This window comes from Girardinichthys multiradiatus, chromosome 6 (genome assembly GCF_021462225.1).
Source record: "Girardinichthys multiradiatus isolate DD_20200921_A chromosome 6, DD_fGirMul_XY1, whole genome shotgun sequence".
NCBI classification, from domain to species: domain Eukaryota; kingdom Metazoa; phylum Chordata; class Actinopteri; order Cyprinodontiformes; family Goodeidae; genus Girardinichthys; species Girardinichthys multiradiatus.
The window spans coordinates 19,405,036-19,426,993 of record NC_061799.1 but is presented as its reverse complement, the minus strand read 5'-3'; the positions used below and the strand labels follow the sequence as shown (position 1 = coordinate 19,426,993).

General features: G+C 39.8%; 2 protein-coding genes across 9 annotated transcripts in view; both read left to right on the top strand.

Annotated features, from left to right (window-relative positions):
- The window catches only part of tcf3a (transcription factor 3a), a 30,425-nt gene extending 15,045 nt beyond the window's left edge, over positions 1–15,380 (top strand). Inside the window, exons 9-22 of one of the 8 annotated variants that reach the window (XM_047368228.1) lie at positions 197–249; positions 2,792–2,891; positions 3,197–3,330; positions 3,427–3,577; positions 4,633–4,691; positions 4,829–4,907; positions 7,455–7,531; positions 7,628–7,801; positions 7,927–8,032; positions 8,166–8,298; positions 9,800–9,871; positions 11,345–11,580; positions 11,942–12,088; positions 12,575–15,380. In XM_047368228.1, coding sequence (XP_047224184.1) covers positions 197–249; positions 2,792–2,891; positions 3,197–3,330; positions 3,427–3,577; positions 4,633–4,691; positions 4,829–4,907; positions 7,455–7,531; positions 7,628–7,801; positions 7,927–8,032; positions 8,166–8,298; positions 9,800–9,871; positions 11,345–11,580; positions 11,942–12,081 — 1,514 coding nt within the window. In that variant the 3' untranslated portion in view covers positions 12,082–12,088; positions 12,575–15,380. Of the gene's footprint in view, positions 1–196; positions 250–2,791; positions 2,892–3,193; positions 3,331–3,426; positions 3,578–4,632; positions 4,692–4,828; positions 4,908–7,454; positions 7,532–7,627; positions 7,802–7,926; positions 8,033–8,165; positions 8,299–9,799; positions 10,042–11,344; positions 11,581–11,941; positions 12,089–12,574 lie in introns of all 8 variants that reach the window. The other 7 variants (XM_047368227.1, XM_047368225.1, XM_047368226.1 and 4 more) reach the window with 7 other exon arrangements.
- Positions 15,381–17,255: 1,875 nt separating this feature from the next.
- LOC124870309 (cytochrome b-c1 complex subunit 10) lies at positions 17,256–21,869 on the top strand. The gene is made up of 3 exons (XM_047368910.1): positions 17,256–17,320; positions 19,917–20,058; positions 21,521–21,869. The coding sequence occupies exons 1-2, from the start codon at positions 17,271–17,273 to the stop codon at positions 20,035–20,037; spliced, it is 171 nt and encodes a 56-aa protein (XP_047224866.1). The 5' UTR covers positions 17,256–17,270; the 3' UTR covers positions 20,038–20,058; positions 21,521–21,869.
- Positions 21,870–21,958: the final 89 nt, after the last annotated feature.

The window sequence follows — 21,958 nt, the reverse complement described above, 5'->3', positions numbered from 1 at the left end:
TTGCTTTTCTGATCAGGCATTTATGAGGCTGCACAAAGGGTCACATGTTTAAAGGGTCACATGTTTGAAAGGAGGAAAAGATTTTAAGTGTAAACCTTTCGTGTATTGTGTAGTTTACTTTATATGTTGATTTAGATCTGTTTCTTTTTCTGTTTGCAAGCAGGCTTAAACAGCTACCTTTCTGTCTGTTTCCCAGCAGAACCACAGCCAAAAAAGATCCGTAAGGTCCCTCCTGGCCTCCCCTCCACAGTAAGTACAAACGTTCAGAAAAGCTTCAGCTCTATGCTACATCTCAGCCTTTAACCCAAAATGTTTATTTTTCATGCCCTTTTCCACATTTGGTTCGGCACCCAAAGTCCTTCCTTGGGTTCTGGGGCGGTATAATAGGAGCAGTACTGGCCTTCCTGGTCGTACAGCTGTACATCTGCAGCAGCAAAGTCAAAACGCAGCAGGACAGGCCACTTATTTACCCAGTCACTCATTTGCAGCATGTATTTATAGTATGTTGTGTTTGTGGGCCCATGGCTTTGTGGCCGCAATTCTTCCTCCCTGCCAAGTATACTCATCAAATCACTGAGGAGAATTCATACTGGAAGGGTTGATGGTTCTTTTTTCTCCCTCCCTGTTTCCCTCTATGGACACCCTATTTCCTCATTTCTTTTTCTGCTCCCCACCCGACCTCACACAGCCTCTCTCCTCCTCTTCCACAGCCATAAACAACAGCCCTCCCATTTCTCCCACTCCCTCCCCCATTCTTCTATCCCAGCTGCCAGCAGAGTTGGCCAGCATCCAGGATTCGGCAGATGGTTCAGTAATTAGGAGTGCATCTCCCTGTTCCCTCTTCTCCTCTTCCTTCTCTTTTCCTCTTCTTTTTTTCTCTGTTTAATCAAATTACAGAAGAAAACTTTAGTCCACTGTCATCAGAATTTTACAGACATCCTTGGTTTCAATTAAGAAAGAGGTGGTACAGAACAATGATTTCTTTATTCCCATTTTAATATACAGATTACATTTGATTGCTCAAAATGTTGTTTGTTAAGAAGAGCAAGTTACATGCCTGTTTTTAACAGCAAAATATAAATGAAATGGTAGATGTGGGCTCAAAAAAGGCTCTGGCCCTGTACATTTAATGCTCTCTGATCTATTTTCAAGTCTAAAGAAATGTTTTTTCAGACAAGCTTTAAACCAGATAGTAACATGCATGTTAGATCAGAGAAGGAATTTAAAGTTTATATCACTTTTTTGCTTTTTGGAAAATTTTTCTCAAGCAAGACACCAGCTTGGCATAGATTTCAGTCACACACTGAGCTAAACATATTTTAGTAAAGGTTTTAGGAAACAAGTTGTTTGCAAACTCCTTTCAAATATAGTGTTTATTTCCTTTGTAACACTAGAGGTTTACACCTTATGAAAAACAAATTTTTTACTGTCTGATTATAAATCAGATGAAAGTTTTACTGCTTTGGCCCAGTTGGGATTACCAACATTATTTCTACCTGCCTGAATAAAGAGGTTTATTTTTGTTATTTTCTTTAAGGGCAGACATTTACATAGACTGGGAAACCCAGATGAAGTTACCATGGCTTTTTAAGCTTCCGATAAGTCAATTCACAATAACAGGGCTTACTTGTGTAGGATAAATAGAAATCAAAAGAAATCAGCCAAGAAATCAGGAAGAGACCTCCACAAGTTTGGTCGATCATTTGTTACATTTACCAGACGTCTGAAGGTGCCAAACAATCAAGTCTAAACGCCATGGAAATATTCAGGAAGGAGACAGGTTCTATGTCCCAGAGATGAATGTCCCTGGGACATTGTGAAGATATTGGCTGAAGCTGCTAAGAGAGTGTCTTCACCCAGAGTAAAACACATTCTGTACCAACTTGGGCTGAAAGGCCACTCAGTGAGGGAGAAGCCTCTACTCTTTGTGGAAATATAGAACCAATGTCTTCAGATATCATTCAGGAAGTTAAACCCAGGGCACTAATGGGTTTTCCAAATTACTGCCAAATTCCACGGCCTCCACTTTGGCCAGCTCTGCTCCACTCTACCCGTTTTGTGACTGTTTCCATTACTGGCTCTTCAGGCCCGGTACTGGCTTCTTTGGTACCTGCTTGGCAGCAGGTCCCATTGGGGCGGAGCAGGGCCGCAAAACTGCAGTACTCAGCAGCAGCTCGATGGTATCTCGGAAAAATGACGACACGCGTGTTTTCGTAGCGCGGTCAGCCGTCAGTCAATGGAAACACAACCGGTTTCGTGCTGAGTGAGGCCGAGCAGAGTGGAGCCATGCGGTGCTGGAACCGTGAATGGAAAAGAGTCATTAGTTACAACAAAGTCATTGTCATCTTAAACTCCTGGCCATAGTCTGATAGAAAATATAGGGGCATAGCTGAAAATGAGCATGCATCAAGGCTGCTTTACTGAGTTAAACCAGTTCTGTCAGGAGGAATGCACAAAATTCCAGCAAAATGTTGTTAAAGGCTTATGGGAGGATACCAGAAAAGTTTGATCCAATTCATAGTTTAAAGGCAATTCTACTGCATATCAAAGAAATTTGATTTGTAGAAAGTAATAAAAATGTTCTCATTATTCTGGCATTTAGCAAATAGAAATTTTTTGGGTAATCCTGAATGATCTAAAAGAGATAAAGCTTAGTCTGATTTAACATCAGTGAGACAAAAAGGTATTTTTTTCATACCATGTATGTAAACTTATGGTTTGAGCTGAGGGTCCAGCTTTGTCGTTCTGACTATGCCATCATTCCTTCAGAGTTTTAATCTTCTGCTGGCAGGTTTATCCAACAACCACAGGAGAGGATTTTAATCGGAACACTGCTTGCTTCCCAGCCTCCAAAGCAGGAAATGTCTACCCATCATCGTTCTACATGCAAGGTCAGTCGAAACAATATTTTCCTCTGGAGTCTCTCCTTGTTCTTTGTGTTTAGATGAATAGTTTAGTCTGGCAAAGACAACATTTTCCTGGAATTTTCCTTTGAAGCTAGTGCAGCTGAGAAAATCCGTTCCCTGACCGTGTTATGGCCAGATGAAGTGTAGGTGCTGTGGTTGTAGGCTCCTGTAGTACACTGGGATTAAATAAAGTCATCACGCTAATGTGATATGTCTCATGTGTGGCCTTCATTGTCTTCCTTTGCTTTATTTTACCCCTTTCTCTGCTGGATTCCCTGGCCTGACAGAAGGCCTCCACCCGCCCTCTGATCTTTGGGGCTCTGCTGGGTCGATGATTCAGTCTGGTTATTCTGCGGTGTTGGGGAACTCCCCCCATCTGGGCCAGCACGGTCCATTCACTGCCATCAACCCTCAAGACAGAATGGTGAGTTCTGCTTCTTTTTCTTAAGATTCATTCAAATCTACTTTTTTTTACTAAAACGTTTGTATTTTTAAACTTTGTGGGATCTGCTCTTTTAAGAAACGACATCCGCTCCCCCTCTCCCCCCAAAACTACCCCCTCCACGGCAGCGAGGTGAACGGAGCTCATCCCACCAGCTTCCACGCAGGCTCTAGCAGCTTTGGGGTCCCCAGCCACACGCCCCCTATCGCCAGCACTGAAACTATTATGGGTAAATAATTTGTGTGCCATTTAAGCATAAAGTGTCAAAATATTTTTAAGTTTTTAAATTATTTTTTTATAGGTACAGTTCTCTGAATTAAGCATTCATATCCGTTAAATCTTTTTACATTTTATAACATTACAATTGCCAACGTAGATGTACTCTATCTGGTTGTTATGTGATGGACCAACACAAAATAGTGGCTAACTTTGAAATGTAAAGAAAAGATAACATTTCTGGTGTGCATTTGTACGAAGCCCACCTTTAAGAACCACCTTTCACTATAAGTAGTAGCTTGCTTAAGCCAGTTGAATGGCAATTCACAGTGGGGGAAAAGGTAGCAGTGCCTTACTCTACGCTTCAGTTTCTCCAGCAGTTTTCCTGGTATCTTTTTAAAAGGACCGTATGATGGAAAGTGCTGTGGTTTGAAACCTGACCCATACTCCAAACGCACCAATCCCATGGTGAAACATGGTGGTGGCAGAATTGTGCTGTGGGGATGTCTTTCTCTAACAGGGACAGGCGAGATTAGGCTGTCCCTGTTAGAACTGCACCTTCCAGGAGGATGAAGACCCTAAAATTACAGCTTAAGATTCTATAAGATGGTTCAAATCAAAGCATGTTCATGCGTTAGAACGGCCCAGTCAAAGTCCAGACCTCAATTCAATTCAGAATCTTTGGCAAGACATGACAATTGATGTTCACAGATGCTCTCCATCCTATCTAAAGGAGCATGAGCTATTATGCAAAGAAGAAGGGGGGGAAATGTCAGTTCCTAGATGTGCAAAACTGATGGAAACAAAGGTTGCTGTACAAAGTATTTACTCAGGGGATTTATTTGTTTAAAAAAAAAAAAAACAGAACAGAAAATCATGTATTCTTTTTCTTCCACTTCACAATTATGCACTACTTTCACAGTAACACATAAAACTCCCACAAAATACATTGAACCTTGTGGTTGAAATGTGACAAAATGTGAAAAAGTTACAGAGGTATAAATACGTTTTTTCTTTTCAAAGTAAACTGGAATTGCCAATTTAAATTTTCTGTTGAAATTTTTCAAGCAAATCGGGGTGCTGTACCAGGAAGTTCGGGTGATGAGATCGGAAAAGCCCTGGCATCCGTAAGTAGTGGTAGAATACATATTTACTGGCAAGTATTTACATAGGTCGGTACAGGTTATGTGTTATTATCTGAGCCAATGTAAATGGAAGTCAACAAATATTTATTTTGATTGAAAGTTCGAACTTCTTTGTTCAGATTTATCCTTCAGACCCCAACAGTAACGCTTTCCCTCCATCGCCGTCTACTCCCTCTGGTTCACCACAGGCTGTATCAGGTGAGTCAGAAACATGTAGATGTTTTCCTCCCACTCAAATGTTCTGAAGAAGCTCTACGTGTTGGACTGAAAACGTAATGTTCTAAGTCTCTATTTATTTGCTGTGAAGAGCCCTAAAATTCCTTGTGTAAACGCCACCATGATCGACAACAGTGTTAAACATGAGGTACTTCCAATACAGTACATTAAATATTAAACGCTGTCCTAAATTTATTCAATATTGCGGCCAAATGGAAAATTAGGTAAGAAACACATAAATAAAGACTTAATTTATCAAGCGTGTAACAGAAAGCTTTTCTTTAACTGTCATTTTTTTTCCTACTGATGGCGCAGCAGTAGCATAGTAGCAAAGCAGCAAAAGCTTTTTTTAAAAATGTCATAAGTCATCTCAATTTAAAAATGAAAATGTCCGACTTGACTTGAGTCAAAAGCTATGACTCTAAAAAAACATCACTTTTTGAGGCATAACAGCAGTATTTCTCTTGATTCCTTATTTCTTTAAAACTACTCCACGGCATACCTTTCATTTTATAAATTTGCTACACATGCATGTACACTCAGGCCTGATATAGTATATGAGAGAGGAAGGGAAAATACAGTAAAAATAAAAACAAGGTGGGGTCACTTCCCTTTTTGTCTCTGCACACTATGTTTATAGAGTAGAATCATAAGACTGGAGGGATAACAAAGAGGGGAAATTAAATAAATCTAATGAGGAAAAAGAATCGTTTTATTGCCTAAAGATTACAAAATCTGTATTTTAGATTTATGCTCAAACTGTAATGTGTTCTGAATGGCTTCCAAAAATGAAAATTCTTTTTTTACTCATAACAAAAAATGGCATAATTCGTGACAACCTCTCTGAAATAGTTGCATAGTTCCTTGCATAGTTCATAGAATCTGGTGAGAGGCAGTTTTTTTGGGTATCTTGGAGAGTTTGCTACAGTTCATCTGTAGATTTAGACAGTTTCTGCATGTAATCCTTGAATAAGAGCTTCATGATTTTCATACCATCTGTAGTAAGACCTTTTGTTCTTCTGGTGGCTGAAAGCTCAGTTTGTAATCCCTGTTTGGATTGTTTTCAATCTGCACATTCACAAACTTGAAAATGGTTTCAACGAATCTGCCTTTGCAAATACATTCCTCCGCGCTGCATTGTTGTGTCACACAGTCTGTCTTGTAGTCAATCAAACAGCCTTCTGTTCAAGGCAAGCATTTCAGTTTTTGACTTGTTAGACCAAAGCACCCACTGTCAGCTTGGCTTTGTTTCCACATTGGAAGAACGTTTTCTGGCTTCTGAGACTAGACATCTCCAGACTGTAGGTGGGTGTACCAGGGTCCTGGTGGTGTCTGTACGTTCTGAGCTCATGGCTTCCCACGAGGGTTTGAAAGTGATTAAGCGATGTGTCTCATTTGCTTCTTTCAGTTTTCATTACTCCCGACCTGAACTGTACCTGTTTTCTTTGCACCGCACATCTGGAAACAGATGTCACAAAATGTCTGCCTGTTTCTTCAGATTGACTAACATGTCCCTCGTTTCTATGATCACTCTGTGAGATTTTTTACATAAAACTGGCAGACTGTCTATAACCTGAAACTAAGCAACTCTCCTCGATCTCATGGAAATTAAACTTATTGTGTACATAAGCAGGCCTCAGGGTTCCTGCTTTCTGGAAAATTGTGGAATTTAACAAATTTATTTTTGTTCTGGATAAGTATGGAGGGATCCTTGGTCTTTCAGACTTTATTTCCAATCCTTTTGTCTACGATCCATCCATCCATTTGTCTTCTATCTATCCATCCTTCCTTTATTATTTTGTTCTTTCCTTTTTCTGCTTGTTCATTCATTTGTTTGTTCATTTGATTATTTTCTTTTTTTGCTCCTTCCTTTTTTCTGTCCTCCCTTCCTTTTTTTATCCCTGCTTCATTCATTTCTTTCCTCCTTATGTCCTTCCTTTATCCCTTTCTCCCTTCTCATTTTCCTTTCTTTCTTGTTTCCTTTTCATTTGGTCCTTCCTTACCTTTTGTGTCCCTCTGTTCCTTCATCCATTTCCTTCCTTCTGTGCTTCCTGCCTTCTTTCTTTTTGTTTATTCCTTCCTCTCTCTTTCACTGCTCTTTTTCCATTCTCTATTTTCATGTTCCGTATATAAAGCCTGACCACTATAGAAATATCTGCCAAAAATGTATCAAAACTTTTAGTATTTACACAAAATGGGATAAAGGGACGGAGAGCTCTGGAAATTTGAGTCTGGAAAAGTCTTGAATGTTTAGTGTGTAGGAACCATGCATCATCATTGGCTGGTGCAGAAAAACACACACTTTTATGTTCTTAACATCTTTTTCTTCATCAAATCACTGCAATGAGGTAGAATTTATATTGGCAGCATTTTTCATAATTTAAGTCCAATCCAAAAATTGAACTGTTGAGTCCTCTGATGGTGAGGTGATCATTTCCGGTTGTGAAACTCTCTGACTTGTCTTGTAAATACTTGTTGACAGATCTGTAGGAATGAACCTTCTTACTCTCTTTGTTTTTGTTTTTCAAGGCTCTGGCTCACAGTGGACTCGGTCCTCAGGCCAGGCCACCCCTTCACCCAATTTTGAGGGTGTAAATCAGTCTATGGTGAGTCACTTTGTATGATGCATAAAGCCACAAATCAGGGTGATAACATAAATCATGTATCAGTTTATGTTTGTGTTGTTTCTTTCTGCTCCCTAGCCGAGTAAATTGGAGGACCGCCTGGATGAAGCCATCAATGTTCTTCAGCGACACGCCAGCGGACAGGGAGGGCCGGGACTTGCTGAAATGCACAGCTTGTTGTCGGCTGGCTTAGGGATAGCACCAGGCTTCAACAGTGCCGCCCTCGGACTGGCCAGTCGTCTGCAAGGACTGGTGAGGTTCAGGAAGAGGGTTATAAATGCTATAAACAAGTCACTGAGGGGGGTGTTGCCAATTTCAGTCAAATAAATAATTTTTCTGCCTTTAAGCCAGCACTAAAGGAAACAACTGTTTTTAAGGTTTCCAGCCACCTTGAGGATTCTGTTGGTCTGCCCTCTAGTGGAGGACGTTTGCATCACGGTCCTTCATCTGTTCATTCAGGCTCTCAGCCGGACGGTTTCACAGGTGGGATTTTCTGCTCATACTACAGTCTTTAGTTTTGGCCAGAAATGTTCAGGCTGCCTAATTTGTGATATTTTACAAATATTTGCTTGATGCAAAACACAGTTGCTCACTATCTTGTTGTTGCTGTGTGTAGGACTGCCTGGAAGCGGGAATCGTTCCAGTGGCACAGCTATCAAGCGAGAGGAGAAAGAGGATGATGAGAATTGCTCTATGACAGACAAGTCAGAGGATGACAGAAAAGATCTGAAGGCTCGTCTTCGATCAAGGTGTCCAAATCCTAACAGCACCATAACGTTTCATATTACTTCATATAGAATTAGAATATTTGCAGTGGCAGAATTAGAAAAATGATTGTTATTAGATGTTAGAAGCCTCTTTAGATGTAATGCTAATGCTAACAGAAATTGGAGAGTTTTACCAGCGAATTCAGTTTCTGTGTTATCTGAAGCGGTTTCATTGTTTCTGGTACTCTTTGCTCAAAAAGAACCATTGTTTCTAAGTGATGCTTTAAATGTGTAGCACATTGTTATTTTGCAAGGTACATATGAGGTCATAAGCTTACATAACCTTATCAAAGGCATGAATGTCATTAACATTTTGGGCTTTTAATCATTTTTGAAACTGTTATGTTTTTTCAGTGAACAATGATTATTCAGCAGAAAACTTTCATGATTTTTAAAAACAGGAATTGGGTTAACTGAGTTTCTCAAATGCAGTTTTTGTAGCCATCAAAACATTTTAGGTATTATTAAGAGTTAACCACTCTTCTTGGCAGATCTAGTCAAATGCATTTAAACTTGTACATTTCATGTCATGGACCTGGCTATACATTTTCAATAGTAGTAATAATAGTAATAGAGTTGAAGATTTTAGAAAAGCATAAGCTTAATGCCATGCTGTTTTATCCTTACCAAAACCAGTTTAGATCGAATTTTACAATCATTCTTATCTTGAAGCACCAAGTTGAGTCCAGGTCTCAACAATCTGACACAATCTCCGGTCCTTAAATGAAGGGTATTTGGTTAGGAAGTTCAAAAACAGTCCAGCAACCATCGAGCCCTGGAGGCTGCAGGAACCCTAGTGGCACTGTCCTAACATCACCGTCAACTATGAGGGTGCCAACCAAGAAAGAAGCTCCTGGAAGATTGACAACTTCGAGCTCAACTGAAATTTGCATACCAAGATTGAGCTATTTGGCTACGATAGTAAGAATGTTTGTAGGTGTCAAAGAAAAACCTCCAATCCTCCATTCTACAGCTACACATCAAATAACAAGGTTCAACAAGATAATGATGCGAAACACATCAAAACCTTGTTGGAATGGACAAACCAGGCTAACATTAAGCTTCTGGAATGGTCCTGACCTCTGCCCTACTGAAACATGATAGACGACACTTAAAAGCCAGACCTGTTCCAGGACACCAACCAATTTACATGAACTCCACTCATTTTGGCCAGAAGAGTGGCTAAAGGTCCAGCTAGTATTATGCAAGGACCTTGTTGATGGTGGTGGTTTTGCTGCAGCTTACTCGGGGACATTTATCAAAATATTACTGGGGGTGTGTGTATATGTTTTACAATCATTGCAACCTGAAAAAAGCACAGTTCAAAACCAATAAAAGCCCAAATGATGACATTTGTCTCTATGATAAGTGGATATAAACGTCTGACTGCAACTGTAGTTAACTGTTAACTGGGGCATTCAGCCAAATGAGCTATACCCATATTATTGTTTCCTTACCTCCTTATCTGCCTCGGACTCATCAGTAGTCTGGATGTTGAGGATGACGATGAAGATCTACCAGTGGAGATAAAGGCTGAGCGGGAGAAAGCACGGAGGTCGGCAAACAACGTCCGCGAGCGGCTCCGTGTGCGGGACATCAATGAGGCTTTTAAGGAGCTGGGCCGCATGTGTCAGCTCCACCTCAGCTATGAGAAACCCCAAACCAAATTGACTATACTGCAACAGGCGGTTACAGTTATACTCAACCTGGAGCAGCAAGTTCGAGGTCAGTGGGTGTCCAGAGAGAAAGGAAGCAGAGGGGGAGGGCCTCTTTCCAAATTAAAACTCCCACACAGCTTCAGCTTTCCATAACTGGCTTCTCTGAGATTTATCCATCTGGATTGCAAGATAAATCCTTATAATTCCTTATATTCAACTCTGCTAATAATTTCTACATTATTTCAAACTTTGTAGTTCTGGAGTCTGTTCTAAAATGGTCTAAAAGCAAGAGAAGAGTGTTAGAAAATAAAGCTGTGTCACAGTTTTAAGGCATGGCCATTCTCCAATTCACCCTTAAAGGTTGCCATCTTCTTATAACACAAACAGGTCTGTCATTTCTTTAATGTACTCTGCTGCTGCCTTGCTCACAGCTTACTGTCTGTCTACCTCACTACTGGGCTGTGTTAATCGCTTTTTAGGCATTCATTTTGTCTTTTCTCCACAGTTGCTTTGTTATGCTTGCATTAAACAACTGGGTGATTTTAATTTATTGTCTCTTTTATAACCTTTAAGCAAATTAGACCTATTTTCCTCAAAGCAGAGCTGTGTGCCGTGGATTAACATTCATTCATGTTTGTAGTCTTTGTTCTGCATGTTCCAGCCTTTCAAACATTAAACCTCGCATTCTTTTTGCTACCCTTCTTTCTAATCCTTGACGTTTTTGGACTCCCTCCCCTCATTATCCTTTTGCAGATGGCAACAGAGACCGACTTGTTTTTTTACTTTCAGATAAATACATTGCCTGTTGATGTATCTAATGATGACAGTCACCCTGCCTCTCCTGTTCGCTTTACCTCTGTGCCCCGTTGTGTGTATTGCATTTGGCAGAGGGCGTTGCTTCCTTTCTTTCTCATAACTCCAGTCTTTATGTCAGACAGTGTCCACACCCCCTCCCCACCTTCCGTTCTGGACCCTATTGACCAAACTTAAAGCTCTGCACTGTATTTAGGTACCACTTCACCTTAACTCAGTCTTGGCCTCAAATGGCTTAAAAACGAATTTTACTATGCAGAAAGTAGATGTCTGTATTTTTTTAATGAACGTTTTGTGCATCTAAGATTAATCATTAATATACCTTCGTTCATTCTCCTGGAACACGTCACTTCTCCACTGAGATCTTCTTTAACAGTTTCACTGTTTTAATCTCGGGTCGAGAGCTTCAGAGTGTTGACAAACATTAGTTTGAACAGGGTGAAACGCTTCAATTAAAGATTTAGATCTAGATTGTTAAGGCATATTCCAGGAGGTTTGTGATTTGGGATTGTTCACCAGCCCCTCCAACCTCCCCCCACTTCTCCTCCTCGCTGCAGCCTTGTCTCTTTGAGCGACGAGAACCTGACTGCGGAGGAGAAGGAGCAGAGGGAGCGCGAGCGCCGCCTGGCTAACAATGCTAGGGAGAGAGTGCGTGTTCGTGACATAAACGAAGCCTTCAGAGAGCTGGGCAGGATGTGTCAGGTCCACCTGCAGAGTGACAAGGCCCAGACCAAGCTCATCATCCTGCAGCAGGCTGTCCAGGTCATCCTGAGCCTGGAGAAGCAGGTGCGAGGTATGTCAGCCAGCGTTAGCAGGTCTGATCCACATAGACAACTAGATTTCTACTACTGAAGCTCAACACTGGGAAGTCTTTCGTATAACTTTCTTTCTACTGACTGCTTAGTGTTCATTCTGGCTCACTCTGTGGCTCTCTGGCAATACATGAAGATAGGAGAACAGGAGAAAGTTTTAAGGAAGTAAATCCCTGCTCTCTGCCAAATGCTTGCATTGCTCACCATGATTTTCTCCTTCTGTCTTGCTTTCCCTCTGGCAAAGTGAATCCACTGTATTTTTAAAAGTCTACTTTGTTGTTTTAACATCTTAAGCTTAATAGTTGTTTGCCTGACTGACATTTGTTTCTGAATATCTTGAAGAGCGTAATTTAAACCCAAAAGCTGCCTGCCTCAAGAGGAGAGAGGAGGAGAAGGTTTCAGGGCTGGACCACCAGATGCAGCTGGGTGGGGGTCACCCTCCTCTTGGAGGTGATGGACACAACCCTGTGAGCCATATGTAATTCTGAGGTATGTCTGCAGAAGCTTTAAATGGTGTTCCTACAAATTTTAAAAGCCTAGAAAATGTGCTTTTATTTTGCCTTTTTTGTTTTCGGCTTTGGATCTTTTTTTGCTTTTATTTTGTACTCCATCAATATAACATAATGCTTGAAGAAGAAGAGCTGAGGCTCACACCAAGGATCGGTCCTGATTTGAAAACTCTAAGCATAATTTACCACACTGTCTAATCAACTTCAGCATTGTGTCGAGTTGTGATTTATGGAACATATAGGTGGGAAAACACACAAAAGTCCAGACTTATAAAAAATGCAGAAACTTGAGCCTATAAAAGTATGGAAACTTGATATGAGCAAAAAAAAAAAAAAAAGAGTTTGAACCCTGTTTGCAGTGGGATCTGCGATTCTTCAATAAAATATTAGAATTATTATGCCTATTTATTTGTTTAATGTTGGTCTGTTCTTGAAAATTAATTGTCTTTTCTCCTTTCTCTTCCAGTTCCTGTTGATTGTCCAGCCCTACGAACACGTGGCCTTATCGATCATCGTCGTGCATCTCAGTGTGTGATAATCATGGAGACACCTCATTACTGACAAAATAGGTGGCCACATTCCTGACGATGGGAACAATTATAAGAAGCACACAGGATCTAGTGAAAGAATGACAGTACTTAGGACAGAACACACTGCCTTTGGAGACAGTGGATAATGGACTACTAAAAGAATGCTCTTATGATAATGTTTTTGTAGGACATTTTAAAATTTGATCTACACTTTGGGAGCAAAACCTGTTTGGATCAAATAACATGTTTTGGATCAATTGCTCGTGTGATTGAAATTGGGGTTTTTCTTGTTGAGTAGTTATTGGCATTCCCATCCAAAAAAAGAGGTCTTACGTTCTTCACAGGCTGAAAAGGATGACTTATATCTGTCGACTGAACAAAAATCTGTTTAACCATGCCTTAATCACACCTCATGTGTAGGGTTTGGTTTTTAGAAAAGTCACGACCCTCATGATGGCTGAACTACAGAATAAAATGAAGATACTATGCGAAAGCATTCAAACCCCTCCAACGTCTTCACGTTTTGTCACATTGCAACCTCACTGTTCAGTGTATTCTGTTGAGATTTTATGTGATACACCAAAACCAAGAAGTATTTCATTGAGAGGCTGAAGGAAAATAAAACATGGTTTTCAAAATTGTTTACAGAAAAAGAAAAATATGGAATGTGTGACAGGCCTTTCTTTCAATCCCGCTGTTTAAGCACTTCTTAAAGCTCCCCTTTTCTGCAATTACAGCTGAAGTTATGTTGAGGAATGTCTCCACCTGCTTTGCACATCTAGAGACTGGCATGTTTGGTCATTTTTCTTAGCAAATGAGCTCAAGTTTTTTTGCAATTATGCACTACTTTACATTGCTCTTACATAAAATCCAAATAAAATGCTCTGAGGTTTGTGGTTTTAAAGTGACAAAATGGGGGAGAAGGTTCAAGGGGTGTAAATCTTTCTGCAAGGCACTCTACCTGGTGAGTTAGAACACCTGGCTTCTTTGTATTTCAGTGGCTGAGAAGGTGCCACTCGGACCTTGGGTTACTTTTGTTTACTTTGCTCAGAACTGCGAACCCCTAGTCTTTAATCTCTTAAAGGCGTGTACCTCTGTTATTGTCACTGCCATGCTAGTGGAATGGAAAGACTGCCAGAGAGAGACACACGACTCAGAGTGAAAGCAAAACACACAGGGAGGTTGATTTAGGTATGATTTGGCTTAGCGACAACCCGGTCCGGGCCAGCTGCAGGACCCAAGCATTCTTCGCCACATTAAAGTCAGACGCTTCACCCTGCACGCATCACGTCTTACATGATGCTGTTGCAAGATGGTGAACTGATTTAAGCTTCAAAGCAGTTTGCATTGTGATAAACCGCATTTTGCTTTACTAAGTATTGTAAGGGATCATGAGTGTTACCGCTACCTTTAAGACAATTTCCTCTTTTGTCACCGACTGACTTGTTTTGGTCGCTCTGTGTTGAGCGTTAGGTGTTTTCAACACCCACCCAGCCCCTTATTGAACAATTGTGAGGCCTGTTATAGGGATCTTCCTGTTGTAGAAGTCATATTCTCTCTTTGTTTTTGTATTTTATTTTTTACGTTGTAACATAGTTGTTTTGTTTGTCTCGTTTGGAATGCTTTTTCCTTTTTGTTTACATTGTTTTAATGTAAGACGACTTAGATTCCACGAACAAATCGAGGTTCTTTCTTTGGTGCCAGATGCTTGAAAATGTTAGCAATGACAAATTATTCTGCTATAACATCACATGTTGTGATATTGGTCTATTTGTTAAGTATACTCTTGTTTGAACAAACCAAACCTCATTGGCCAGCTGTAATTTACTAACGTTTTTTAAATGTACGATTTCTTTCTTTTGCCCCCCCCTATTATCCAGCTTTATGATGAGCTTATTGATTAATTTGAAGAAGGGGTAAGGAGGGGGGTGGTGCTGCAACAAAATTCATTTTCATTATGATAAGAAACCCTTGAATTGATTTTAAAAAGGTGGCCTTAGTCATTTTCCCTGACTTTGGGAGCTTATATAATGGTTACTCACCAGTGCCTCGATGTGTCCCTGTGGAGGATGTTACTTTCAAGGTTTTATAACTTGTATTTTCTTGCAATACAGATGTATTAAAACATGTATACTTCAGTAACATCTGTCACATGAAAACACCTGATGCTGTATCCGGTGTATGTGTCATGAGATTAGTTACATGACTTACAACTTTCATGCTGAAAGTTGCACTGAAATCTCTCCTCTTTCACCTTTGTTGTTAGGGATGTGCTTTGCCTTAGAACTGGTATGTCCATTGATACATATGTACAGCTGTAAGATATGTCCATGTCAATCTTATCACTGAAAGCTGATACCGACAGAGAACAGTATTTGTCATATTGTCACTCATCCTGCACTGTGGACGTGTCTCATTCATTCAAACGTTTCCCAAGGGAAAAAAAACAGACTTTGTGTAATTTGGAAAACCACTTTTAAATATTTACTTTAGTCAGTGAATATTTCTGCAGTAACCTTGTCTCAAAATGTTGAATTGATATGTTTGTAAACAGACCCTGTCTGTCCTCAGTGAAAAATATCCTGCTACAGATTTCTGTCTTCTCATGTTTGGGGACATTATCTATGTAGGCTGTGTCCTCAAAGTGCCTCCAGTTTCCTATTTTTTATATATAAAGTAGATATTGAGAACTGTTGTGTATATAACAGTGATGTAGCAATAAATGTGCCATTTTTAATAACATCTGCTCTTTCTGTCATGATTTAAGCCTTGTAAAAAATATAATTAAATTTTTACCCCGGGAAGCAGGATTTATTTGATTTATATAAACAACACTTCAGACTTTCTTTCTTAGTTTTTTCTGTTTAAATTGTTTTTTCCCTACTTTGTTTTAATCCTGAAAACTAATCTGTGTGGCTGTGTTGAATGTGTAGATGTCCTCTTTATTTTGTATTCATACAGTGGCTCTCAAAACTGAGCACAGTCCTGTAAAAATGGCAAATTCTGTTATTTAAAAAGTAATATACCATCTTAAAAAGTTTAGTCAACATTTTTCCCACTTATGTGTTGTTCTGCACAACTGCAGTGGAAAGCAAACAAATCTGAATCTGATTAACCTGAAATAAAGCTGTCCTAGTTGGATTTTCTTAATTTTTTCCCATGTGGAGAATTTCACCGACAATTTACCAGTCGGTCTACGTTCATACTCTGACCTATGGCCATGAACTTTGGGTCATGACTGAAAGAATGAGATCCCGGATACAAGAAGCTGAAATGAGCTTCCTCCGTAGGGTGGCTGTGCACTCCCTTAGAGATAGGGTGAGGAGCTCGGCCATCCGGGAAGAGATCGGAGTAGAGCCGCTGCTCCTCCACATTGAGAGGAGCCAGTTGAGGTGGCTCGGGCATCTATACCGGATGCCTCCAGGACACCTTCCTCGGGAGGTGTTCCAGGCACGTCCCACCGGGAGGAGGCCCAGGGGACGGCCCAGGACCCGCTGGAGGGACTATGTCTCTCAACTGGCCTGGGAACGCTTTGGGCTCCCCCCGGAGGAGCTGGAGGAGGTGTCTGAGGAGAGGGACGTCTGGGTGTCTCTGCTGAGTCTGCTGCCCCCGCGACCCGGTTCCGGATGAAGATGATGACGATGAGTATTTTAAAGCTACAGTTTGCAGCCAGGTTACAAGGATTGGATCGTACAAAGATATCGGTCAAAAGTAGGCTACAACAGGTTCCACAAGATTATTTATGTACCATAGTACAATGAAGGTAGGCATTAATAATTGTTGGGAAAGTATCACAACAATTAAATTACAAAAAATTGGACATTTCTCTTAAATTTTCCAAAAGACAAGGTGGAAACTGGTCAGGGTGGCTGGTAAGAGGACAGCAATGCTGAAGCAGCTGCAGCAAATTCCAATAAGGACTGGTTTTCTTCTGCATGTGACAACAGTCTCAGGTACATTATTTACCGTATGTCTGGAATAGGACATAGGGTTGGAAGACAGAAACCTTTTTCTCCAGTTGAAAGATTCCAGCCAAAATCTCCAAAGTCTTCTTGGTTAATGTGGTATAGTCTAAAGGAACCTAATGGGAATTCTGGCCAACTATGCCGAAAGGTGAATTTAGTACAAAAAACAACACTTGGCACACATCACTATGCCCATAGCAAAACAGTGTGATGGCAGCGGCATTCTGGGGTTATTCTACAGATGGAACAGGTTTTCAAGATGGCAATGTAAACAGCCAATACCAGTTCGTTTTGACAAAAAAACCTTTAGATGTTTGCTAGAAAGCTCAAGATTAAGATGTTTATTTTTGTCTCAGTGATCTGTTAAATGTAAAAAGTAATTATTACCGCTTTATACAAAAACAAAATAAAACAATTCAGGCACATATTATTACTTGCCACTCACAATATGGCGGCTGACGTACCGTTTCTGCGGGCTAGCAAACGCGTCTACTTTTCACATTATTATTATTATTATTATTACTATTATTAGTCTCTGACTATGTTATGGTTCCATTCCACACCTTTTATTTTGTTAATAAGCGGAAGTGATTGGGTGTGACGTGCCGGAAGTTCTGAGCATTTAAAGCAAAGCGTCCTGTAGGTAGAAGGGCATCCGTCAGCTAAAATGATTGGCAAAATGATCGGTCAGAAGTATTATGCCATCACCAAGTCGTGGTATGTGTTTTTATATTGCTTTTGTCGGTAAAAGATCAAATAAATGTGACGTTTGGAGAGCAGAGTCATGGCTTAGTCCTGTCTAACATTAGCTGCTAGCCTAGCCGAGGTCATATTAATGGGGACGGTATGTGTGAGTTCAGCCTCTTGGCTAAAGCCCGGATTAAAAACCCCTAAAATAGCAAAGATATTTCATTAAACAGTATCTCGACTCCCCCGATCAGACACGACGATTGGAATTTCTTACCCTGTAATTCAGTGTTATTTTGAGGCGAACAGCTAGCTAAATGGCTTTGGCTTCTACTTGACATAAATACTTGGATCAAAACGTAACGTTGCGATACATTTTGACAATGTGACAATATTTTACGTCACAATTTTAAGTTACAATTTTCTGGGATCGTAGTAACTGAGTTCCTAGATGTGAAAAATGTCATATTACCGTATTCCTTGTCCTGTTGTCTTCAAGATAAATATATCTGAATCTAGAAAGATTCTGGGGACATATCTGACAAGTAGTTTTTATATAAAAGATAGACTTCCATCTAATCATCCTTACAGTCAGAGGTTTTTGTAGGTTCTTTATTTAAAACCTGATCCCTGTAGAACTATCTGCCATAAATTCATATTAAACTCTTGTGTTTTTCTCATTTTAAACTGGGCATAAAATTGAGTGAGAAATCGGCAAATGATGAGTCTGGAACAGTATGGTGTTTTCGAAACAATAAATGTGTAGGAGCTCTGTAATAAAATTAATGCTGTTGTAAACAGGGACGTAGCCAGACTCTAGAAAATACTGAGGTCCACCACTCATTATCGCCCTGCACATCAGTTACAATGAAGACAAAAACTTAATTAAGATGGAAGCATTTATATAAAACATAAGTGATTTGAATGTGACATGTATTTGTGTGTGTGTGTGTGTGTGTGTGTGTGTGGGTGAGATTCCATGGCGACTGACATCATCTGAGGCAACTGGGGACTCAGGACACAACCATGATGACTCACCGAAATGATATGAATTAGTTTATATAAGTGTTGATTGTTCACACTGCACAAACACATTCAAAACACAAGATTTTAGCATATTCTTACCTCTGTACTCACACTCTCACCTGTCTCTCCTGACAAATCAAAAACAGACTAAAGTTATCCACCCGCCCTAGTCTGTCTTTGTCTGAATTCATGTTGGATTTGACTCACCGAAACATTTTTCTAAAAGAACACAAATATAATTAAAGCTTGCTTTATTAAGTAATACACATATTTTATAGTGAAACTGTAATTTTGTACTGTATTCTTTGCAGTCAAATTTAGCCTGGATAGCACTGTAATAACACATCTGTCCGTGGTCAGCAGTAGTCTACAGTGAGTATAATAAAGGCCAGTTAGTTTTTGTTTGATTTGAACAACACAGGGACATGAGTTTCAGCAGTGTAGCCTAGCAAGAGTGGATGGACAGCATCACTTCTTTGTCTTGTCATCACACTCTTCCTCTCATAGCTGAGTTTTGAAAAAAACGTTCTGTCTTAATTGAATGGACGGAAACATTATCTCTTGCAATAGAAACATCATCAGTCGATCACAGCTGCTCACGAACAATGCGCCAACACAAATCAAGCAACGTTGTCAATGAGCTGTAACTATTCTAGCTAAACGTAAACAGTGTTATGAAGGGTGAAGACTTGTGAACTGTTATTTAGAGAAGAACGAAATTGAAGTAGAATATTTTTAGCAAGTTACCGCTGTTACATCTCACCATCAGCTGCACTCTTCTTCTTCTGATCTTTATTTTAGCGGATAGGGTATTCAAAACTGCACTCTTCTTCTTAGACATTGAGTTTGACTGCTTTACACAGTTGCAGCTCCTCCTACAGTAACCTGGTGGCGCTATTTAGAGAACCACACCATTCGAAAGTATTGTTTTAATTAATATTTATTTTTATACACAGCAGAAAAATACTGAGGTCCGGACCTCTGTGTCCTCAATGGTAGCTACGGCCCTGGTGGTAAAAATACCACAGAGGTTTAAAGACATACACATTCCCATCACTGTGAGCTGAGCACAAGTTGACAAATTGCTCCTAACTCAGTTCGAGATCTACCTGGATTAGGTTCTTGTACAAGTGCATCTTCTTAGACCCTGAACTCTGAAGTCTCCAAAGAAACTATGAATCCAACATTTTTTTTAGCTACTGCTCATCTCCCCATCTGTATAACTCAATAACTGTAGAAAGCTGGACATGGATAATTTTATTATTTGTAGATTAGCATCTGCTTCTTCCTACTCCTCTTTGAACCAGAAATGGATACATTTTATTTCTATTCTATGTGTTTTTTACTGTATGATGTCCATATTATATAAAGCTTGACTGACATGGTTCTATGTCACATTAATATGTTACTTATGCTTGTTTTTATCTGTTTATTAACATTTATTACCTGTATGTTTGAAACAAAATGTATTTCCTGCTAACAGAACAGGCACCAAAACACTTTTGTTTTTAGCTTCACTTCCATTTGTGGTGGCCTAAAATATAGAATGGGTTTTTGGTTTGCTTGTGTGTCTCAGACCGGTTTCTTTTGAAACATCCAGGGTTCCTACTATGGCCCTATGGGGATCAACCGGAGGTGTGGCCCTGGTCTACTTCACAGACTGGCGTTTGATTTTGGATTATGTTCCCTACATCAGCGGCAAATTCAAGAAGGATGAGTAGGGTCCGTCAGGCCGGTAAAAGGTACTGCATAGAGACACTGTTTTTATTAAATCTTTGACAAGACCATTTTATTCTGGTGTAATTTAGAGCTGCACAATATCATTAGTCTAATCTGTGGTGCAGCTTCATCATATAGCAGTTATAAAGGACTTATTGGATGGAATATGTTCAAGGCTTAATATTCCTGATGCCCATGCATTCAAACTCTGCTTGTCATTAATTTATTTGGTCAGTTGATCACACTTGATATAAATCTTAGGCTACATTCACAGTGAAGGTTTGAATGCTTAATTCCATTTTTTTTTTTTTGTACATCGGACTGTAGTCCTACTGGAGAGCCCATCACCAACACCTCAGTCACCACTGAACTATTAAATTAAAAAAAAGTTTTGTCTAATATACGAGTGACGTACAAAAGTCGAAAGAAATGCGACCTGTCTGTTCAGACCGAGGTCGCTTTGAAAAAAGTCAATTAGGTATCCGACTCCAGACCACATATGAAAGTGGCCTGGATTTGAAAAGAAAAGCAGTTGGGTTGCGCAGTTTTAGACTGTCACTGAAAATATGGTAGGGTCAGATACAGTCTATGCAAAAAAGCAACTCCTCCAACAGGTTGAGCTTAGCCCTACTTAGCAACATGCTAAAGCTCAAGGAGAGCGGTGGGGATTAATGAAAATCTGGGTTGATTGGAATAGTTATTTTCATTGTTATGTTAAATAAATCATATCCTAACATCACATTTTCCTTATATTGTGCAGCCTTAGCATAAATGTGTGTATTGTAGAGTGAAATGTTTCCTAGTATCACGTTTCTTGACAGACTTTTCTGTGCTGCATCCAAGTGTAAAATTAAAATGCAGTCTGGCTGCTCAGCTGGGATCCAGCAGTAACGGGCTTCAATCAGAATGACTTTAAACATTTTAAGTTTAAATGTGATAAGCATCTAAAACAAAATTCACTTAAGATTTAAGTTCTCAGCATCACATGAATATATAAACATTAAAAGAAGTCAAATAAGAGGTTAGATTTTTTGGTACATTTATTTTGCCAGTTGAAAATAAATGCGTCAACATTAATTGACCTAAGAAGTAAAAGCATAAATATTTTGGACAAATGACAGAATGGGTTGAGCTCCATTGTGGTTGTTGGGTAATTATAGGAAGATTCCTGGGATAGAAGGTGGGGAATCTGCTGATTATAAAAGTTTTTATGTTTAAAAAAACAGAGAAGGTCTCATTCCCTGGACGGTAACACGTCTCTGTCTGGAACTGGCCGCACTGTTGGGGCAAAACAGATTTCTGAGACAGTCTGTTTAGATGTCTGAATGACACTGAACTACTCTGGGAATACATTTTTGTGCCTACTATGAAGTATTTGAGTGTTTGGTTGGTCACACACATCTATTGTTAATGTTGATGGAAGAAGTGTGAATCTTCGTGGTGATTTTAAGTCATAAGTCTCAGCTTGTCATTTTCTCTTCTCAGGTTGGTGCTGTTTCTTGTTTCTTCTTGATACCAAGGCGTATATGATGAGCACGAACCACTGCAGCCTGTACATCGGACTGTAGTCCTACTGGACAGCCCATCACCAACACCTCAGTCAACACTGAACAATACTCATCACAATTGAGTGAAATCGTCTAGCGTTTGACATTTTCATTGTTTTCTGCCAGTATAAACAAGGAATTGATGAAAAAGAAAAAAAGATGACAACTCTGCTTCTTCCTCTCCAGCTCAGTCCGAGGATGTTTGTTTCTTTTTTTTTTTTTTTTTAAACGTGTTATTTGGATCAAATTTGATTCTGCTTCAGTGAAGAAGTAAAGTATGTATTTTATCCTGTGTTTGTGTGTATTTTCCAAAGTGGCTTTTACATCCTAAATTCAATTCCTGGAGGAATTTGCTTGCAGTATAGACTGTTCACTG